This window comes from Desmodus rotundus, chromosome 4 (assembly GCF_022682495.2).
Source record: "Desmodus rotundus isolate HL8 chromosome 4, HLdesRot8A.1, whole genome shotgun sequence".
NCBI lineage: Eukaryota > Metazoa > Chordata > Mammalia > Chiroptera > Phyllostomidae > Desmodus > Desmodus rotundus.
In genome coordinates this window covers 8,221,859-8,243,229 of record NC_071390.1, presented here as the reverse complement: position 1 = coordinate 8,243,229, position 21,371 = coordinate 8,221,859, and the positions used below count along the sequence as shown (strand labels likewise).

Sequence of the window (21,371 nt, the reverse complement as noted above, 5' to 3'; positions counted from 1 at the left end):
TAAGTGGTTTGGTACGGCAGGCATGCCACGCGCACCATACACACCATACCGCTGGAAAACATTCAAGGACAGTGCACACCCCACAACACTTATTTAAAACCTCAGCCCACCTGTACGGACCACATCACACATATTACACTAAAAGAAAAAAGTTGTCCCAACTTAGAAGCAGCGAATCCATTTGTTCGAACCGGTGATCTATGTAAGGCTCTGGAGAAACTGGGTCATGGAAACACTCTATCTTCTATCTAAATATCACCTAAGTGTTTGCCGGCTCCAGTATCTAGCTTTTGAGAATAACTACCTGTCAGGCATGCAATTCCCTGGGAGGGGAGGTTTGTGTGAGCTACAATTAGCAGAAAATAATAGAAATATAAAAGTGTTAAAGCAATCATGATAATAGCAAGCATCAAAGAGCAGAGCAGGCAGTTTGCAGAGAGAAGAGCTGGCTCAGCTCAGAGATGGGGAGGCCATTTCACCTGGGGTCACAGGCCGCTCAGCTGTGCCTCCAAAGGTCCCCTGTGCACCTGCGTCTGTGCCCCATGCTCCCCCAGCTCCCACTCCGCCCTGCCAGCACCCTGGTGATGGACAAACTGAGGACGTCTACCACAGGGGGTGGGGGCCATTCCTTACGTGCCATACTCTGGGGTCCACAGGGGGAGTTCCGAGCAGCCCCAAGATCCACTGCCTTCTCAGAGACGCTTTGTGTGACACAGGGCCGGGGCTCTGGGGCTCCCGAGCACCCTTGGGTCCGAAGGAAAAACAACCCTCAACATCCTCTTTTGAGTGGACTAAACAACAGATGGCCACTGGTTTCTAGTTTCCACCAGAGGGAAGGAAATAAGAACGCCCGACTGTTATTTGTAGCCTCCCTAGAATCCTCACTTTCTACGCAAAGGCCCAGAGGACAGAAAACGACCCAGGAGCCCTATCCTGGGGGTGAAAGTGAAGACCTTATTGTTATGTTTTTCCCTTTCCAGAAGCCCCTGTGCCTCCTCTGGGACCTCAGCTCTAGGCATAAACATTCCCTCACTCTCCTGGTCTCTGTCGCTCTCCCCTGACCCCTACCTCGAGGCACATGGCTTTTTCCCTCCAGTACCGGTCGCGTAGACTGTGCATTTGTTCAGAGTGAGAGCTGTGTCTCTCTGGCAGATCGGGGGAGGGGGGGGCAAGGCCGAGAGAGGAATGACAGCCATAAAAATACCTGAGCACTTACAAGATCCCATCCCAGCTCCCCCAAACCCCTGGAAGTCGAGTGCACTGTTGGCCCATTTTACAGATGAGGAAGTCAAGGCACAAAGCAGTGAAATCACTTGCTCTAAAGGAGCAGGCAAGGAAGTGGATCTGTTAGGATTCAACCTGAGGTTGTCGGGCGGGAGGGCCGGGAAAGGAAAGGGCTGTGAAAAGTGCAAGAAATGAAAGGTGGGGCCCCTTTTCTCACAGCACTAAAAATTCATTGAGATGAGGCCGGGAGTTCCCACATGGCTGGCCATCTGTCTGCACAATGCCACCGGCAAGCATGAAGTTTTCTTCCCTGGCCCGTGAAGAAATGAGAATAAGAATAAGGAAATATTCACCAAGTGAGCTGTGTGGATAGAGGAAGACAGTCTGGGGTCTGGGTGGTTTGGTTTTTTGTTTTTGTTTTAAATAGATCATTGTATTTACTTACATGGTGCAACATTCAAGGGCTACGAAAGGGAGGGCAGGCCTTCCTCTCCCCCACCTGTGAGACCACACCTGTGTATCCGAATGGCTCTTCTCATGCAATTATATCTTTCCTACTATCTGGGGTCTTAAAACATCCTTGCGTCTGTGGGATAGTAAAGATGGTTGATGATGGTCTTTGTTTTTAATGTCCTTTCTGGAGATTGGAGTAAAAAAAAAAAAAGGAAGGAAGGAAGAAGAAAGGGAGGAGGAGAGGCAGGAAGGAAAGAGAGAAGTCATCTTCTCCATATTCGTTCTCTAAATATATTTTCATGCGGTGACTAAATGGACACGGTGTGAGTTCGTGCAGCTCTGGACTTGGGTCAGAGATCTGAGTTCTGGGCTCTGTCCCTTCTGAAAGAGCAGGCTCCAGGCAAGTCCCTACCCTAGGTGGCCTCCGCAGCTGTCCAGGGAAATTGAAATGGACAGCGGGCATTTCAAGGGCAGAGAGAGAGGAAGGCAGGGGCCTGGAAGAGCAGGTTTGCTGGAGCGGGGACACCGGTTTTGGACAGGCGAGGGCCTCAGGAGCACAGGCACAGAGGTGAGAATGTCCCGCCACCCAGGGACAGGGTTGGGGTGAGAGGGGAATGGGACTAGGCAGGCCAGATTATGGGGTCCCTGAGCACCCTGCCCAGGAGGAAGAAACGCTGACCCACAGCCAGGGCCCTCCAGAAATGGGAACTGGCTTGGAAGGGAAATTGGTCCCAGGAAGTCTGCAAGGGACCGTTTCACTGCAGTGTCCGCCTCCTGACAGCCCTTATCGAGACCTGCTGCTGTCGCCTGCCAGGGGGCCCCGAGGCCCCCACAGCCACCCCCGGGGGCAGCTGCCCTGGAGGCTATCTGGGGGAAGCAGAAGAAACTGGTCAGAGTAAATTTAGTATAAACAACCGGTTCCCAGAGCCCAGCGGCAGGGGGCTGAGGGGATTACTCCACCCCGGGGGGGAAGTGACTCAGTTCACCCAGGAAATGGGCACCTGTCTAGGTTTCCCTAACAGTGAGGATCGGAGACAGCAGTTCAACTCCAAAGTCAGTGAAAGTAAGGCACCATGAGGCTCTCCAGACACCAGTCTGCAGGCCGCCCTCGGTGGTGCTCATAGCTTGCACGGAGGACTTAGCAGGCTAGGCACGGACCACACCCCGATAAAGTGATGCCCCCAGGCCCTGCTCGGCCTCCCTGCTTCCCTCCCCCTGAACGCCAAGGCCCCAGCCAGGGATGTTCTGCAGGGAAAGTTTCCCCAGGGGCCCAGCCTGCACTGCTGCTGGATTGTTAAAACAAAGACTTTAAATTGCTATGTCAACTGTCATCTTTAAATGAAAACTTAAGCCCAGCAATAAATCTGAAACTGGTCCCAAAAGTTTAATGGGATAATGTAGAACAGGCCTGGGGGCGGGCTGAGGCCTGGCGGGCAGGTGGGGATTCCCTTGAGGGCCTTGGTCTGGTTACAGGGCTGTGGCTTTGGCTTTGCTTTTCAACTAAGTCGCTTGGAAGTTACTAGCAACAGTGCAGGTGGCTGTGGGGGGCAGGGTGGGAGGACAAAATCCTTCAGCGGGTCTTAACACTTCAGTGACATGAGAATCAGCCGCTTGCTCTCCAGCCCCGGTCCCGAAGATTGAATCAGTGAGTCTGGGGTGTGGCCCGGACAGCTGCATTTTATCAGCTCCTCCCCCATCTATCCCTACATGATTGGTGAACACATTTTGAGAAACGTCAGGAAGGAGGATAAGGGGCTGGGAACCCCAAACCCTCAGCTTAAAGACACTGTCCCCAACCAGAAAGGACCAGGGGTGTCCAACCTTTTGGCATCTCTGGGCCACACTGGAAGAAGAAGAGTTGTCTCGGGCCACACATTAAATACATTGCAACATGTAATCACACAAAAAACTCATAATGTTTTAAGTAAATGTACGGTTTTGTGTTGAACTGCATTCACAGCCATCCTGGGCTGCAGGTTGGACACCCCTGGTAGAGTAAAAGGCCTCGGGAGATGGGACCACAGCCAGAGCCAAATTAGGGGTCCTGCAGGGGTGGATCCTGCTTCGTGGGGCCACTTTAAGAACATGAATTCAGAATCACCAAAAAAAGAAATAAAGTCAGTACAGGGTCCCATGGGTCACTTGGCTGGCTTTGTGAGCCACCCCTGCTTTGGGGGCCCACACTCCCCCTTTCTCACTGGCTCCTTCTTTCCCCCCAGCTGGGTGATGACCAACTGGCAGGACCTAATTTGTCCTTTCGGGGGTAGGGGGGGCAGGCTTTAAACCTAAAAATCGTACAGAAATCTGGCCCTTGGACACCAGGCATCCAATACCAAATCATGACGTAACTACTGATCTTCCTGTCAGCGAGGTAACATTTCATCAGCCTTAAAATGTGTTGTCCTGAAAGAGAAATTCTCCACTGGTATCCCTAAAACTGCCCCCATCTTCCTGGGGTACAACCTGCCCCTAGGCAACAGTACCCTAAAACCATGCCTGGACCATAATTCAGTTGTTCTGTTTGGAGACTTCAAACCCACAGTGATGCACAGCAACGATTAACCTGTGCACAGCAGCTCCATTATAATAGGGACGGGGGGAAAGATAACAACTAACCATAAGTGCGTACTTCTTATGGGCCAGGCATTGTACTAGGGGCTTCATCCATCGTATGTATTTAATCCTCCAACTCTATGGAACTCACTTTATGGATGGGGAAATGGACACAGAGGTGTACTGGCAAACCAGCTCACCTAGGCAAAAAAAAAAAAGCTGGATTTTTATCATTTGCCAATTTCCCTGGTATAAATATCCAACAATAGCCAATTTCAAGCTAGATATGCTTTAGCAACCAGCACCCAAATTTTCGGTAATTTAGCAGTTGGCTGGGGGGGTGGGCATGAACTTGCCCCAGGTTGCTAAGTGATAGGGAGGCTGGGAACCAGGAGTCTACCTCCAGGGTGCAGACTCCCGCGACCGCCCCCCAGGTCTGCGATCATCCCCCAGCAGGGAAGAGCAAAAATGAGCACCCCCAAGGGACTGCTTTGACCCACAGCCCACAAGGCAATGTTTACATGACCACTAACTCATACAAGCTCCTTACAATAGCCCCATGAAGTTCTCCTTTATTAGGGCTGCCCTAAATACTAACTGCCGTGATTTGCATAACCTGATAGATGGGAAACCAGCTCCAATTAAGTGCTCTAAAAGGCGTAGCTATGATCATTCCATTTTGCAGATCCTTCTCTGCACACACACACACACACACACACACACACACAGAGGTTCCCCAGCTGCTAAGTGGTGGAGATGGGATTCAGGACCCAGCCAGTCTGGATCCCGGCCCACCCTCTTAAGCACAGTGTCCCTCATAAAAAGACATTAGGTGGAAAGAGAGTAAGGACCAACATACACAGGCTCTTACGAAGCAGAAGTCACTCGCGAAGTGGGAGGCAGCGGAAAAGCCTCTGAACTCCAGGGTCAGGCATCCACTACTGGGTGTGACCCGGGGGCAAGTTACCTAACAGCCCCCGGCTTCAGTCCCTTCCTCTGTGAAGTGGTCACGACAACGCCTCCCTCAGCTTTAGGGCTGTCCTAAGGGTGAATACAGACCTGGACGCACAGTAAGCGCTCAAAGGGGCGTAGCCTTTATTACGAACAAAAAGGTTGGAATCAAGGGCATGGTTTCTTCTTCACCAGGTTTTCTGTCCTATCAGGTTGCCCCAAATTGTAGCTCAGGGTGGTCCAGAGTGACAGCCAAGCCGGTACCTTTGTAATATCAGCGCTTCCCTGGCGCGAACTACAGAGGTGTCCTTCTCCACCCTGGTGTTCACGCTCCCTCGCGGCCCCACTTTGCGGCTCGGTGGTGCAGGGCTGAAGGCGCCAAAGCCCGGATGCCCAGGCAGATGCCTGGGGTCGAGCCGTGCCTCCTCCAGGCGCCGCACAGGCATCCTGCGCTCCAACGCCTGCAGCGCAGAGAACTCCAGGACCCGGGGTACCCGCACGACGTTCTGCTTTGGAAGTCTAGAACCCGTACTAAATGCAAAGTTTGGAGGTATTTTGCATCTCCTTTTCTCCCAATTACTAAAAAAGAAAACTGCTGCTGTTCCTCCTTTCGGCCAAAATTCCTCCCCTAGAAGCCTCTCGGGCTCTGCGCTCCCACGGCTGTTGGAACCACAGGAACGCTGGACCGCGCCGGGAGAAGTGGCGCGGGCGGCCGGGGTTCTCGTCGGGGCGGCATCGCCCAGCCGCGCCCGAATCCAGAAGGGAGGGGAGGATGCCCCACGACTCCTCGAGCCCTTCGGGGCGCCACAACCCCCAGCCCTCGGGCCCCGGGAGCAGCTTACCGGACGGCGGTCTCTTCCTGCTCAGGCGGCTCACCGCGCGGTTAAACATCTCCGCGGGCGCCCGGGTTTGGAAGGAGGTGCAGTTCGGCGCGCAGCTGCCGAGCGGGAGGAAGGCGAGGAGGAGGACACGGTGGAGAGGAGGAGAGGAGGAGCCGGCTCAGCACCGCCCCGGCGCGGCAGGCCCCCGCCCCGCCGCCCTTCTGACTTGACGCCGCGTGGCGCACTCGTTGCTCCATGCCCGCCCTCCCGGACGGGGCCTCGGGGTCCCGCCCTGGGGTGCCAGGACCGGACAGGGCAGGGCCGGATGACTCCCCGAACCCCGGTACCGGGCCCCGCGCCTTGGATGAGCGCACTCACCCGGAAAGAGCCCGCGCCACCGGGAATTTAGGAACCCTGCCCAAGAGGTTCGCGAGTCCCGAGTCCCTTAGCCGCTCCGGGGCTCGCGGGCGACGCTGCCCCGGGCCCCGCTGGTCCGGCTCCCAACTCCAGTGTCTATCCCTGTGCCCTGCTCTCTCCCTACAGCCACGAGAAACGGGCACGACGCCGGGGGTGCACCGGCAGGGGTGGACCTGGCAACCTGCAAAACACTTGTCTGTGCCTAACTTTTTACCCATTGTGCCCGCATCCTTATTTTGTGTGAGGATTACTTGAATTTTCTGGGGAGGGGTACTGCACAAACTCCCCGCGGGTGGCAGGCGGGGTCCTCTCCGGGTTCACAGACTGGGAAGCCGAGGCCTCGTGTTCTGCAAAACCCGGGTGCGATCCACGGCTTTCGCTTCCTCGCTCCCCCGCCCCGGCCCTGTATCCAGTATCCAGAGCTCTCTCCCCGCGACTCTGTGGGCTCTGGGCCTTCCCACGGCAGCGAATGCCTGTGGGGTGTCTCCAGGGTCCGGGCCGCGCACGGTGCCCTCAAGCGGAGTGAGCCGAGACTCCACCGGTGGGCACCCTTTCCCCCGCTGCGCTGCGTGGAAGCTGAAACTTGGGTGCCTTCTACTCTTGGCCTTGAGGCTACAGTGGCGGACCTCCAGGGACTTCTGTAGAAACTCCATGGGCTCCAGCGCAGAGCAATGCCTCTGCCCCGCACACAGGCTGGCAGGGGACACTTCTCTAACTTTGGGGACACGTGGCACATCTTCCGGTCGGGACACTGCGCTCAACGCTGGACTGCGTTCTGAATCCGATTTTTTTCCCCCACTCCCGCCGCTAGTCACCTGCTCAGCGCCACGCGCCCCATTCTAATCTATAATCTCATTTCTTCTGCAAAACATCCCCAAAAGGGATATCATTAGCCCCATTTCCTTGAGCATTTGCTTTACGAAGAATTGCCTTTCTAGCGAGTCTTATTTTTCTCCTTGTGTATTGGGCTTTGTCTCTAAATTGGACTTTATTTTTAGCTGTGCTAATTGCTATTTTTCTAAACCGATCCCCAGTCGTTGGCCCCCCTCCACCCATCCTTTTGCAGTATTTTCACTAGTTGGCACTTTCTTTCATATCTTCTATTCTGAGCTTCCCGTTCAGCTAATTTTTCCACCCACCCTCTCAGCCCCAATTCACCCCATCTCTGGCCCTATGATTGCTTCTCATTTCTCTGCCCAGCCTTCCCCTCTCAAAGTCGTTTCCCTCCCAGTATTTCTAAGCACTTTCCCCCTCTGCTGCTGGGAGAGGCTTTCCTAGTCGTGGAAGTTACAGGTGTTTTCGGCTGCAACTCGAGGAGACCATGGTGACTAGGAACAGGGCCAGAACCCAGCTCAAAAGTTAGGGGTTTTTTTTTCTTTAAAATATCTTAAATTAAACATTAAATACATCCCCAAACTTCATAACATATGTAAAGTATAAAACAGTTACAACGTGAACCATCTGTAAACCCACCACCCATCCAACTCCAGGGGTAAATCTGTACATAATGAGGAGAACAGATCGAATAAGGGCAGAAGCAGATCCTTGCCGGCCAGTTGGGAGGCCAGGGTAGTCTTGAGCAGAGAGACGGAGGGGTCTGGGGCAGAGTCGTACAGGGCAAGCGACAGGGTGGGGTGGGCTCCAGAGATATTTAGGAGGAAACTAGGACTTGATGAATTGTCACTCACTAGTTGTGTGACCTAGGTAAGTCCTAATCTTTCCAAACTTCAGTTTCTGCATCTGTAAAGTAGGCTGGTGATGACTACAGTTATTGGAATTCCTAGACCCTAGCACCAAGCTTGGTAGAAGACACACAAAAATCATAGCGACTCTTAACACGGTACTGCGTAAGCTTCATAAATGCCAGCAGAATGGATAGTCTGGCAAACTTGGGGCTCGAACCCTCTGTTTCCTTCTAGGGAGGAAAACGGCAAATGATGGTGACTCTTTCAGAGCCGATGCCTCTACTTCCCAGGAAAAGCCGCAGCACGGGCCTGGGTCAGAGTCGCGGCCTTGGCCAGCCTGGGCCCCGCCCACGTTCCAGAGAGCCCGGCCCCCGGGCCGCGCGCGCGCCCCGCCCCGCGCCTGCTGGTGACATGATGGCGGCGGAGCCCGGTGCTTCTGCGGGCTGCGAGGTTGCTTGAGCTTGGGGCGCGCGCGGGGTGGGGTGGAAGGTCGTTTCAGCCGGAGACTAGGGAAAGAGTGAGTGTTGGCGGGAGCCAGAAGCTCGATGTTGCACCGTGTGGGTGAACACACAGTACAATACACACATGATGTATTATAGAAGTGTATGCCTGAAACCTATATAATTTTATCAATCTCACCCTAATGAATTCAATAAAAAATTATAAAGAAATAATAATAAACCCGTCTCCTGTTGCTGGCCCACGTAGGGGATCAAGCTGCCACTCCGCTGTGATGGAGTCCAGCAGTGATACCTCGGCGAAAGGCAGCTGGTTCCCCTGCTGTAAGAGGAGGACTGTTCCACTCTGGCGCAGTCCTGGACCGAGATGCAGTCCCCAACACGAATAGACTGTGCTGAAATTGCTACAGTATCTATTTTGTGTCTAAAGATCTAAGAGCCGGTTTTCAACGTGCACTGTATAGAAGACAGGTGTAAAAGTATGGAGCCTCTCCGTCCCTTAAACTTGCCCTAAGACAACACACACGCACACACACAGAGCGCCTGATTCAGTGCCACCTGTGGTTCGCACGTGGGCCGAAGATGCCTGCCATCCAACCAGCATCACCCATGTTCAACTCTTCACAAACTCTGGCAGCCAGTCTAGGCGAAAAGAGAGCAAGCCCTCGGGCCCTTTGGTTGGACAACCTTCATTCGGACCAGGCGAGGAGTAAGAGACCAAGGCGTCTTCTGGTAAAGCAGAATTCCAGAGTGATTATTGACTTTAGAGTTTAATAGTTTTTATTCTACTCAGAAACTTTAAGAAATTTGTAAGCTGTGAATAATATTATAGAGTCTCTTAAAATGTATTTTAGAGTTTCTTACAAAGAATATTCTAGGTCATTTGAGGCAGGTGAGGTATAGTACAATAAGTAAATGAATTGTGTTTATTTGAGTCAAGCGATCTGGGTACCAATCCTGGCCATATAGCAGACCAGCTGTGTGTCCCTAAACACAGTCTCGTGGGATTGAACAAGGAAAGGTCACCACCTACACTCTAAGGGTGTGGCATTCACTAGCAATAAACAAGAGAGCATCTGGTACATGTGGGCGCTCAAAAACTCAAGTCTGAATTGTTCCCCCTACAATGTTGTTTCAACAAATAATAAACTTTAGCCCATACGCAGTAAAAAAAGTGACATTTTAAAAAGAAACTGTAGAAAGTTGGCAGGGTTTGTAACAGTGATGCAATTGACAAGCAGAGTGAAGAGAGGAAAGTAAATTGTTACTTCTCCGGAAGCTCAGAGAGGCAGATGTGTAAAATGTGCATCTGGCAACATGTGTAAGAGACTTCAAACTGTTTACACCCATTTGGACCAGTGAATAATTCTACAGCTGGTAATTTATGCCAAAGAAAGAATAAAAGAAGCAAAGATTTAGGTGCAAAGTTGAATATCATAACACTTCTTTTATCAGAGTTATTTATGGCAGCTATATATGCCCATGAGTGGATGACTAAGTTACAGTGACATATCCCTGTGATGGAATACTGGACAGTGGTAAGAACTGCATAAAGAATATTTGGTGATGTAGGAACATGCTTATGATGAAGCTTTCACTGAAAAAAAAATCAGGATACAAATACAGAGAAAATTTTCCATCAAGGAGGGGAAAAATATAGTAGATTTAGTTACTGAAAACTATGCCAAAATGTTACTTGTACAGAACATTTTATTGTGCTTCACTTTATAGTGCTTCACAGATTTTTTAAAAACAAACTGAAGACAAGACACTTCCTCCATCAGCAAAAAGGTCATGACTCACTTTATTGCAGTGGTCTGGAGCTGAACCCTCAGCATCTCCAAGGTATGCCTGTATTTTTAACTCTGGATGATGGGACAACGGGTGAGTTTAATTTTCATTACTATATTTTCCTGTTTGGCAAAATTCCTGCAGTACATATACTTTTAAGTCAAGAGAGGGGGAATCAGTAGTTGGAAACTGGTCAAAATCTCTGCTGAGTTTAATCTATAAATATTGAAGGCCACGTTTTACAACATCAGTTCTGCTTTGTTTGTTTTTTAAGGGGAGGTTTATTTAGAAAGTCACAGAGGCAGTAAAAATGAGCCGTAGAAGAGATGGGCTGAAGAAGCGAGTTTGCAGAGGCAAAAGAAGGGCCCATGGAGCTCAGGAGAGAGAAAGGCAAAGGTAACATACCTGGTGGGAAGTAGAGGGGGAAGGGAAAGGCACGGGGGGGGGGGGGGAGGTGCTCCCAAGAGGGACAGCAGGCCCAGTTTTGCTTTCTTTAAACTCCTAACTTCCCATGGAAGGAGCAAGCAGACTTCACTGCCTTTCCCATCTTTGATCTCCCTTTCATTTCAAGTCACACTTTCATGCCATATCACAGCTGAAGGGATCTTGGGAGGTCAGCATTCTCTGCCACAGACCAGGAAATGGAGGCCCAGACAGATAGCTTTAACTGCCACAAACATGGTGCTAGCTCCCTGGGCCGTGGGCCAGGCCTGTGGTCTTCCTGGTTCAGCGCTCTGCCTTGTGCCACGCTGCATGGTGGAGATGCACCCAGAAGGGAAGACCTCTGTGCACTTTTAGATTACATTGGGATTCCTGCTCGGGAGGCAGATTAATTATATCAGCATGCAGTCATACTTGTATTTATCTGATCTTAAGACAAAAACGAAACTCCTCTATTGCCCTATTTCAGCCCAGCACTTTTCAGCAAAGTGCTCCAAACGGAATGTCCCCAACGGTGGACCTGGCCCGCATCCCAGGCATGTACCCTGACTGGGAATCGAACCAGCCCAAGGCCAAGCCTCATAGCTTTTAATACCTTTAAAAAAAATAGCCCTTATTTTTTTAGAGCAGGTTTAGGTTCACGGAAAAATTGAAGAGAAAATACAGAGATTTCCCATATGCCCCTCCCCACAGTACTCACAGCCTCCCCATTATCAACCTTCCTGACTACAGCGGTACATTTGTCACAACTGATGAACTCACAAAACGTCGTTATCACCCACGTCCACATCAAGTACCATTTCTGTACCACAGGGCTCCTCCCACATTTGTGGCTTCAGCCTGGGCTCTTGGATGCGTCACAAAAGGCATCTCAGACTGAGTGTGCTGTGTCCACTGTGGATCCCCCTCCCCGGTTCGCACTAGATCCGCCGGCACCTCCACTAAAGGCAGCTCCACCCCTCCAGCGGCTCAAGTCAGTTACCTCAGAGTGGCTTCTGATCATCCTCGTTCTCCCACCTCACGTCCAACCTATCAGCAATCCTGCGATCCTGCCTTCAAATGAAACCCGGCAGCCCGTGCTTCCACCGTCCCCATGTCCACTGCCATCACCCTCATCCACACCATCCCCTGCCTGGATTAGGGCAGCAGCCTCCTCCACAGGTCTCTCCCCGAGTCCACCTGGATGCACGGAGTCTACTCTCCACTCAGCAGCCAGGCGATCATTTAGAAACAAGGGGACTCCCACCATATCGACCCTCTGCTCAGTACTCTGCATTGGGGCTCCTCATGCTGTCCTGAGAGGAAGCCCATGACCTAACAAAGATGGACAAGGCACCACACGACTGAGACCTCCACTCCCCTATGACCTTTCTCACTCTCCCCCTCACTTATCTGCACCTGCCAAAGCTCCTCCTTAGCACTCAAACACCCCACACACTCTGCCTCATGCCTTTGCACTGGCTGTTCCCTCTGTCTTTAACACTGAGCCCTGCACACACCCTCCATTTCTTCCTCTCTTTTTATCCCAAGGTCACCTCATCAGTGTTTAAAGTGGCAACCCTACTCCTGGTATTTCCATGTCCTTTGCCTGTGTCCCTGCTGTGTCTCTGTGTAGCACAGACCACCTTCTAATGTCGTACATGTTACTTTTTATGTTTGCTGTCTGTTTCTCTGCGAGGTCCCTACATTCACCCGACCTGCCATTCTCCTTGGAATGTCAGCTTTGCTGCCCCAGCGCCTTGAAGAGTGCTTGCCACACAGTCAGTACTCAACAAGAATGTGTTGGAGACCAAGAGAAGAAATACTGCCCTGACTGGTGTGGCTCAGTGGGTCGGGCTTTGTCCTGCAAAAAGAAAGGTCGCTGGTTCGATTCCCAGTCAGGGGTCAGGGCATGTGCCTGAGTTGCAGGCCAGGTCCTTGGTTGAGAGGGTGCAAGAGGCAACTGATCGATGTTTCTCTCACACATTGATGTTTTATTCCTTCTCTTTCTCCCACCCTTCCCTTTTCCCTAAAAAATAAATAAATAAAACCTTTTAAAAATCGGGGTGGGGAGGAGGAAATGGGGACAACTGTAAAAGAAGAACAATTAAAAAATAAAAATAAATAAATCACATTAAAAAAAAAATCTTTAGCCCTGGCTGGTGTGGCTCAGTGGATTGAGTGCCAGTCTGAGAACTGAAAGGCCACCAGTTCGATTCCCAGTCAGGGCACATGCCTGGGTTGCAGGCCAGGTCCCCAGTTAGGGGTGTGCAAGAGGCAACCAATTGATGTTTTTCGCACACACTGATGTTTCACTCCCTCTCTTTCTCCCTCCCTCCCCTTCTCTTTAAAAATAAATAAAAATAAAATCTTGAAAAAAATTTCTAAACATTAAAACAAATCTTTAAAAAAGAGAGAAGAAATACTTATCTCCTCTCTCCCAAAATTCCACTAATTTGACAGAAAAGACATGAAAAATAAGGTCTATTTTTGTAGTAAGGTATAGACCCACCTGGGCAAGGTGTATGGAAAAGGGGGCAATAATGGAAAAGAGAGTTTAGCCAAGCTGAAGCAGGTGGCAAAGCAGAAGCGGATTTAATAAGAGGAAGGAGCCACAACCCAATGCAGGCAGCTGGGTGCCAGGGAGGAGAGGCCAGTTCACCCTGCAGAGCCTCCAACTAACTCTGGATTCGAGGGCTCGGGGCCACAACGCAGGGCAGGCCAGGGCTGGGATCGGGTGCCCACCACCCCAGGAAGCCAGAGATTACTGTGGGAAATATGGAGGCACAAAGACTGTGGGTTAGGGACCGATGGCTGAGCTGAGGTGCAGAGGAGGCTCCAGGCTACCCAAGGAGCGTGAAGTGAAGGTCTGCACTGGAACCGTTAAGCCTCGTCCCTGCCCTGCGCCCAGGCCAGCAGCCAGGTGTGCTGGAACATGTCAGTGATTCCCTCCAAATGAATCATTAAAACAAAACACAGTAGGTATTAACATTTAGGGTTCCCCAAAGTCAGCACCCCTACCTAATCGTAAAGAAACACACTGTCCACAGGCCCCTTTCACGCACACTCGGCTTCTGATGCCTCCCTCTCGAGTACGAGAGGCATGCAAGGGTCACAGACATTTCAGGAATACCTGCAACAGGGGAGAGAAATCCCACCAAACATCAGGGGCAAGATGAGAGAGAGAGAGAGAGAGAGAGATCTTTTTAAAAAATCATAATTATCTGAATAGAGGGAAGCTGTCACATCCATAAAATGAGAAAGATAGCTTGAAACATAGAAATAAAGTGGGAACAAAACATTTCAAAACAGGGGTGGGAAGAAAAAGTCAAGAAAATCTAAAAACTAGAAACGTAAAATAAGAGAGAAAAGTAATAGTTCCAGAGAGACAGTAGAGAGGAAATAGTGGAGAGGAAATTAAAGCTGTAATTCAAGAAAATCACCCAGATTGAAGAGAGTATCTCCTGACCAAAAGGGCTCCCACAGTAGGCACCGTGGCAGACCTACAACAAAGCACACCAGTGTGAGATTTCAAAATGTAGACAATTTCCAAAACGCTTACAAAGAGCACACTCTTGGTGAGAATCTAAAATGGTACAACCACTTTGGAAAGCAGTTTGGAGGTTTCGTTGGAAGTCACACATATCCATGTCAGATAATCCAAACATTTTACTTTTAGGTATTTACCGCCCCCCCACCCGCCGCCACCACCAAATGAAAGCCTAAGTCCACACAAGGGCTTGTGTGTGAGTGTTCATAGCATCTTTATTTGTGATATCCCTAAATCGGAAACGGCCCAAATGTCCACCAACAGTTGAATGGATAAGCAAACTGTGGTGCAACAAAACCAATAAACTATTGATGCATTTAACAACATAGACAAATCTCAAAATAATTACGCTCAGTGAAAAAAAGCCAGACAAAAAGGGGTACATAGCATGTGATTCCATATATGTAAAATTCTGGAAAAGCAAATGAAACCACATATGACAGAAAGTAGGTCAGTCACTGCTTAGGGACAGTAGGGATTGGGGGTGGGTAGTGGGTTGGGAAGGATGGACTTCAGAGGGGCATGAGGAAAGTTTTGGGGTGATGGGTGTGTTCATTATCTTGATGGTGGCGATGGTTTCACAGGTGTATACATAGGCCAATACTTAAATGTTATTCTTTACATATGTGCATTTCATTGCATGTCAGGTATACCTGGATAAAGCTATTTGCAAAATCACCTATGAGGTGAGAATGTAAAATGGTGCAGCCCCTTTGGAAATAGTTGGGCAGTTCCTCAAAAAGCTAAACATGGAATTACATTATAACTCAGAAATTCCACCTCTACATATTTAGCCAAGAGAAATAAAAAACAAATGTCCACACTAAAACTCTACATAAACGTTCATAGCAGCATTGTTGGTACCAGCTAAGAAGTGGAAATGGCCCAAACGTCCGTCCGTCAGCCGAAGGATGAACAAATGCGCTACGTCCATACAATAGAATATTATTCCGCAAAAAAATGAACTCTTAACGCATGCTACAGCATGAACCTAAACACGCCATGCTGGGTGAAGGAAACCTCACAGAATACCACATATCGCACGACCGCATAAAATCCCAAATAGGCAGGTCTGTAGAGACAGAAAGTCAGTTCGTGGTTACCTGCGTCTGGGGGCAAGGGGAGAGGGAGGAGCCACTGTTAGTGGGTACAAGGTTTTTTTGAATGATGAAGAAGTTCTAAAATGAGATTATGGCGATGGTCACACAACTCTGCAACTATACTGGAAACCATTTAATTGCATGCTTTACTTAAATGGCTGAACTCCATGGTATACAAATTCTCAACAAAATAATTTAACAATTTTTTAATTTACTAGATCAAAAACGAAAGTTCAGACATCAAATTGTCATTGAACTTCTTAGAAAGTTACTGGAGGGCACGCTGCAACAAAAAATGAGAAAATGCAGAAAGAGAGGAACACACAGGGTCCCGGGAACAGGGGGCCCAACATGAGAGAGAAGCAAAGCCCCGCTGGCAGGAGGGGTGCGCCCCGGAGCCAGAGCGGCCAGTCCGGAGAAAGCATGGCAGAGAAGGCCCCAAGAGCCTTGTTTGATGAGTTAGAATGCTTCAAAACTGTATTGAAAAGCATTTGGTAAATCTATTGCTCTGTTTGGTCAAAATTAGTGACAAGTATATAGAAAACTAAGCAAAGAAGAATCAGATAATTATTAACCCTGGGGTGGGGTGGGAGGGGGAAGAAAAGCACAAGAAAGGAAACAATCAAAGTATATTCTTTGTGGTCGGAATTGACATAATCATAATTAGTAAACACTATTAACTGAAAACTTTGATATATTTGGGAGAGAGGGACTGAGGAGAATGAAAGTAGAAGAAGTCAGCAGAAAAATTCTAAAACGGGTGCGTGAAGAAACAGCAGTGTTAGGTACAGGGCCTGGCAGAAGTGACTCCTGCTGGAGTGTGGCTGGTAGGGTGATAATATGTGTGCAATAATGTATAGTTTTAATTTGGACATTTCCCCTAAAATGTCCTATGGTCTGCTTGAGTGCGAAATTGTTATGTTACAGAATTACATGCTTATGATTTTGTAATAAAAGATTTCGTTATAAAAAGGGCATTTTTTGTGCCAGACCCTGTATTTTGCTCATGGTATGGAGAGATACACATCAGAAGAAATGGAGAAAAGTTGTAAATGGTGGCCTCTGAGGAGTAAGCCTGGGAGATGATGGCGGAGTGCTGTTTTTCATTGACTTCTAGTACTATTTGCCGCCTTAAACTGTTATACATATGCATGATTTTAAAGAAGATAAAAAGTACAAAAAAAGAGGTAAGAGTTGGTGGTATCACCAACAGGCACAGCTCGATTTCACTGAGCACCTACTATGTGCTGGCGCTGTCCTAAGAGCTATTTCAGTACTGTTCTCATTTAACAGCCCCTCCGAGGGTCTCCCTCGCCCTCCCAGATTGCCTCTAATGGCGCCTGGAACACCTATGGCAGCAACTCTGTGGCCTGCGTGGATTGAAAAGCACGTTCATACGTATTTTCATGTGATCTTCACTGAACCTCGTGACGTAGGAATGCACAGACGTAGAAATTGAGTCTCGGGGAGTTCTGGGAACTGCTCAGGGACACAGGCACAAGTGACAAAGTCAGGCTAGAATTCAGATCTCTCGGCTCCCAGTGATCTTTACACAGCGGCCTCGCCTGCACGAAAAATGATTTTTAAAAACTTCAGTGTTCCAGGTGTCTGCTTTGTAACACCGTTCCCCTGGAATATTTTTAAATGTTAGAGAAGAAAAGGGTTTGGCATTCCCAAGAATCTTAACCCGGGTCTTCCTTCAAATCTAGATACAGAAATGTCCTCTGAAAAGCAAGGAAAAAAGCTTAATTGTGCACACACATGGACACACACACGTACAAGGCGTCGCCATAACATCATAACACTGTTCTGGGTTTTTCCGAACAATTGCTCGGCGACACACACCTCTGACGAAGTGTGGGCCTGTCCAGCGTGACCACACGGACTCTGCCCAGCCAAGCGGCCGCCACCACGGCCCAGACCTTTTAAAAACGTCCTTGGAATGTCATCGTCTCTTGGGCAGTTCTAAAAGTGAGCAACATCTGTGGGCCTAACTGGCTTTTGGAAACTTCCCAAAGCTGTTTGAAGAAAACGGGCAGAAGGAGGCAGGTAAGGGGACCCAGGGATGAAGCGCTGCTGGGGCGGACAGGAGACACAGCTCTAACGCAGCGGGGCCCTTCAGCGCTGTGGCTTCTATCCTGCGCCCAGAAAGGGCTTCAGAGAGTCAACATCTGGGAAGAGGATTACAGATGCCTTCTTTTTAGGACAAACACGTTTTTCACATTTTCGATATGTGAAAACTAGCATGAGTAAAAGAGATTCACTTTATAGAAGCAGTAGGGTACGTCACTGAAGTTTATGGCCATCATATAACACACGTACAAATGCTCATCGCTACTCAGTAGAGATTTTGTGAACTCATCACGACAGAATTCAGTAAGCCTTTTTAATGCTTTTAATAGATATTTAAACCCATAAAATTTTATTGATTTTTATTAAAAAGTCTTCTGGTTATGCATCTATGTTTATCAACCAATCTCTAAAACTCTAAAATGTTTTTTTTAATCATAAAACCCAACCAAGAAGTAGAAAGCAATCTTCAAAACAGAGACCGTGCCCTGACCGGTGGGGCTCAGTGGGCTGGGCATCGTCCTGCAAAGCGGAAGCTTGCCTGCTGGTTTGATTCCCCGTCAGGGCCCTTGTCGGGGTTGTGGGCCAGGTGCCAGGATGGGGGCGAGCGGGAGGCAACAGGCAACTGATCGATGTCTCTGTTGTCCATTGATGTTTCTCTCCCTCTCTTTCTTCCCCCCTCCCCTCTCTCTAGAATAAATAAATCTTTTTTAAAAAGGGAGAGAGATCATTTATTAAAATGTTACCATTTAACTACCTTCCAATCAGCCATCAAATTGCACCTAAAAGCTATTTTAAACCCACTTTACACGTGGTTATAGAAATGTTAAAAAAAAGTAGTAAACATATTTTAAAAATCATCCGACAAACATGCAGGGACTGCAAATCAATTCATTCTTGCTTAAATTTTTACCAGATGGAAACGTTCCTAAATCACTATTTCCTAGATACACATCGATCCAATTCTCAGAAAATGGACTTTGGCTCTGCTCTCCAGTTTGGTATTTTTATCAGGTGTTAAAGGACTATTACGTGTGAATTTTTGTCCTCCAAAGGAATAAAATTAAAAAGCTAAAATAATACACAAAGCCATAACTCAGATTTCAGAGATACTTGGGGTAAAATAATACCCGTGTGTCTATGTATATATGTGCGCATACACATGTGAACAGGTGTGTGTGTGCACACATGGGCATGCCTGTGAATGCCCACATACAGATGCACGTATTTAAACCAGTTTGCAAGCAAGCTGAAAGGCAGTGTAGGCTGTTGGCACAGCAGCTGATAAGTGCGTTTTAGAGCCGTCTGTACAGCTTACGTCTCTCACGAGTAGGCGGTAATTCCAGAGACCTGGCCATCGTCAGTTCTGAAGTTTGAAGCCCAAAGACGTTTCCCTAAAAAGGAGTTACCTCTACGGGGCAGCAAACAGCACACATTTCTGGTTATCAGGATGGTCAGGTGATCTCTATTGATGAAGACGAGAGGGTCCGGGCTTCCAGTCATGAACACCTAGAGACTCTCCTCAGTCAGGTAAATCCCACACATGTGCATAATAGGCCATCAAGGGCCATGCTGGATCTGGGCCGCATGTTGAAGGGATTTATAGATACAGGTAGAATCTGTTGCCAGGCACTATCTACAGCCTCAGACAGTCGTTCCCGCTGGGGCCGAGTCTGTTCTGAGACACCATTCCCTTAGCTGGGTCGCCAGAGTTTTCTCACTCTTAACATAAACAGCACTAAACTCTCCAAGTGCAAACACACCACTCTTGACTTCATTGGCTGTCATCGGCTCTGGTTCGCAGGCATGTAAAACCTGCCAGCGTTGCTGAGGTTGATGACCTACCTTATTTCTCCATGTCAAATATTTGTATGCCATTAGATTAGAAATCCCCGAAGACCAGAGACCCTGGGGTTGTGCGCGCAGAGGAGACCATGTGGGGACCTGGTGAGAAGGCAGCCATCTACAAGCCAAGGAGACAGGCCTCATCAAAACCAAAGCGGCTGACACCTTGATCTTGAACTTCCAGCCTCCAGAATGGCAAGAAAACAATTTTCTGTTGTTGGAGCCACCCGGTCTGTGAAACTCTGTTAGGGTAGCCCAGGCAGATTAACATAGATGTCACCACTGGCCTTTGCCACTTTCTGTCACTAATAAAAAAACATAAAGGTTAACCGTTATTACCGCCCCCCCCCCCCAAATGCTAGATTAAATGCATCTGAAGGAAATTTGAGCCAACTGGAGACACACTCATAGGCTGATGACTAGCTAAGATGTAACTCACCCAATGTCTTAACTAACTCAGTTCCGTCATATAAAATGGACACTTGAGGCAGAGAAGGGTGTGGGAAGAGTGCCCTTTCTCAAGAGGAAAACCAGCTGAGAACAGCCACCTAACTAAGAGAGAGCTGAGCGAATTTACTCGGAGCCTCTAAGTCTGACAGAGGGAAAATAAGCATTTGGAGAGCAGTGGCCACCTGAGAGGAAAACGGGGTCTCGGTCCAAGCAGTAGTGATTCTCCTGTTCATTTTTCAATGTGATCTATACGATTAAAAAACGATATACTTTCCTGTGCTGAAAACACACAAGTGAAACTTCCGATCTTAGCCACTTTTCAGCATACGGTTTGGTAGGGTTATGGGCATTCACACCGTTGTGAAGCGTCTCCAGCACATTTTCATCTTGCGGAGCTAAATCTGTACCCATCAAACACTTCCCTCCCCTCCCCCAGCGGGGGCGGCACCGCTCCAGTCTCTTCTGTCTGGGTGAGCCCGACTGCTTTGCATACCTTGTGCAAGTGGAATCCTATCGGCATTTATCTTTTTGTGACTGGCTTCCTTCACTTAGAATGTCTTCAAGGTTCGTCCAAGCATACCTGCGTTGGAATTTCCTTCCGTTTAAGGCTGAGTAATAATCTATTGTTTGCATATACAGTTTGTTTCTCTGTCCGTAGACATCTGAGTTGCTTCCACCTCTTGGCTGCTGTGAATAGTGCTGCTACGAACGTGGATCTACAAGTATCTGTTCGAGTATCTGCTTTCACTTCTTTTGTGTTTGTAGACAGACGTGCAGTTGCTGGGCCCTATGGTGATTCTATTTTTAGTTGTTTGAAGAACCTCCATATTGTTTTTCAAAACAGTAGCACCATTGCACCACCCCGCCAACAGCACACAAGAGTTCTAATTTCTCCATGTCCTCACCAACACTCCTTATTTTCTCGTTTCCTCTTCCTTTTGGATAAAAATATATACAGGGGTGGGCAAATGTAGGTTTACAGTTGTAGGCTAAACAGTTTATTCTTGTATTATATACTTTTCCATATGAACAACTGCAAACCCACTTTTGCCTATTTTTTATATCCAAGGTAGCTTTCAATTTAAGTTCCTAAAAATTGAAAAAAATGGAAACAATTGTCTAAAAGTTTTCAAATATTTCAATATATACATATGGTTTGACTACATCATATATATATGGTTTGACTACATCATTGTTCCCAGAACCTAACATTTTTTTAACTCACGATGTTTTTATTAATTGTAGATTTCTAATTATTCTTTCTTTGAACACCCTGTCCTTATTCTCCTCCATCTGAGAGCAGAAGATGAGTAGGAGCCCTTTCAACAGTGAAAGCAGCACCAGCTGAGAGTGACAGAGAAGAGGATGGGAGGGGACATGGTATAACAGGGACAGAAGGGAAAATTTTGCACCCGACAGACCTCCCCCTTGGAGATTTCTTTTCCAGCCACTGCCACTCAGGGACACCAACAGGAACTCCTGAAAAGAAGCCAACGTGCCTGTTCCCCAAAACAGCGGGCAACTCGGGAGAGGCTCCCATCCCCAGGAGTAGCCTTGTGGCTGCCACAGGAAGCTCTCAGTGG

At 48.6% G+C, this 21,371-nt stretch overlaps 1 protein-coding gene across 1 annotated transcript in view; it reads right to left on the bottom strand.

Annotated features, from left to right (window-relative positions):
• The window catches only part of RGS10 (regulator of G protein signaling 10), a 33,672-nt gene extending 27,536 nt beyond the window's left edge, over positions 1–6,136 (bottom strand). Inside the window, exon 1 of the mRNA XM_024555417.3 lies at positions 6,024–6,136. Coding sequence (XP_024411185.1) covers positions 6,024–6,072 — 49 coding nt within the window. The 5' untranslated portion in view covers positions 6,073–6,136. The remainder of the gene's footprint in view (positions 1–6,023) is intronic.
• Positions 6,137–21,371: the final 15,235 nt, after the last annotated feature.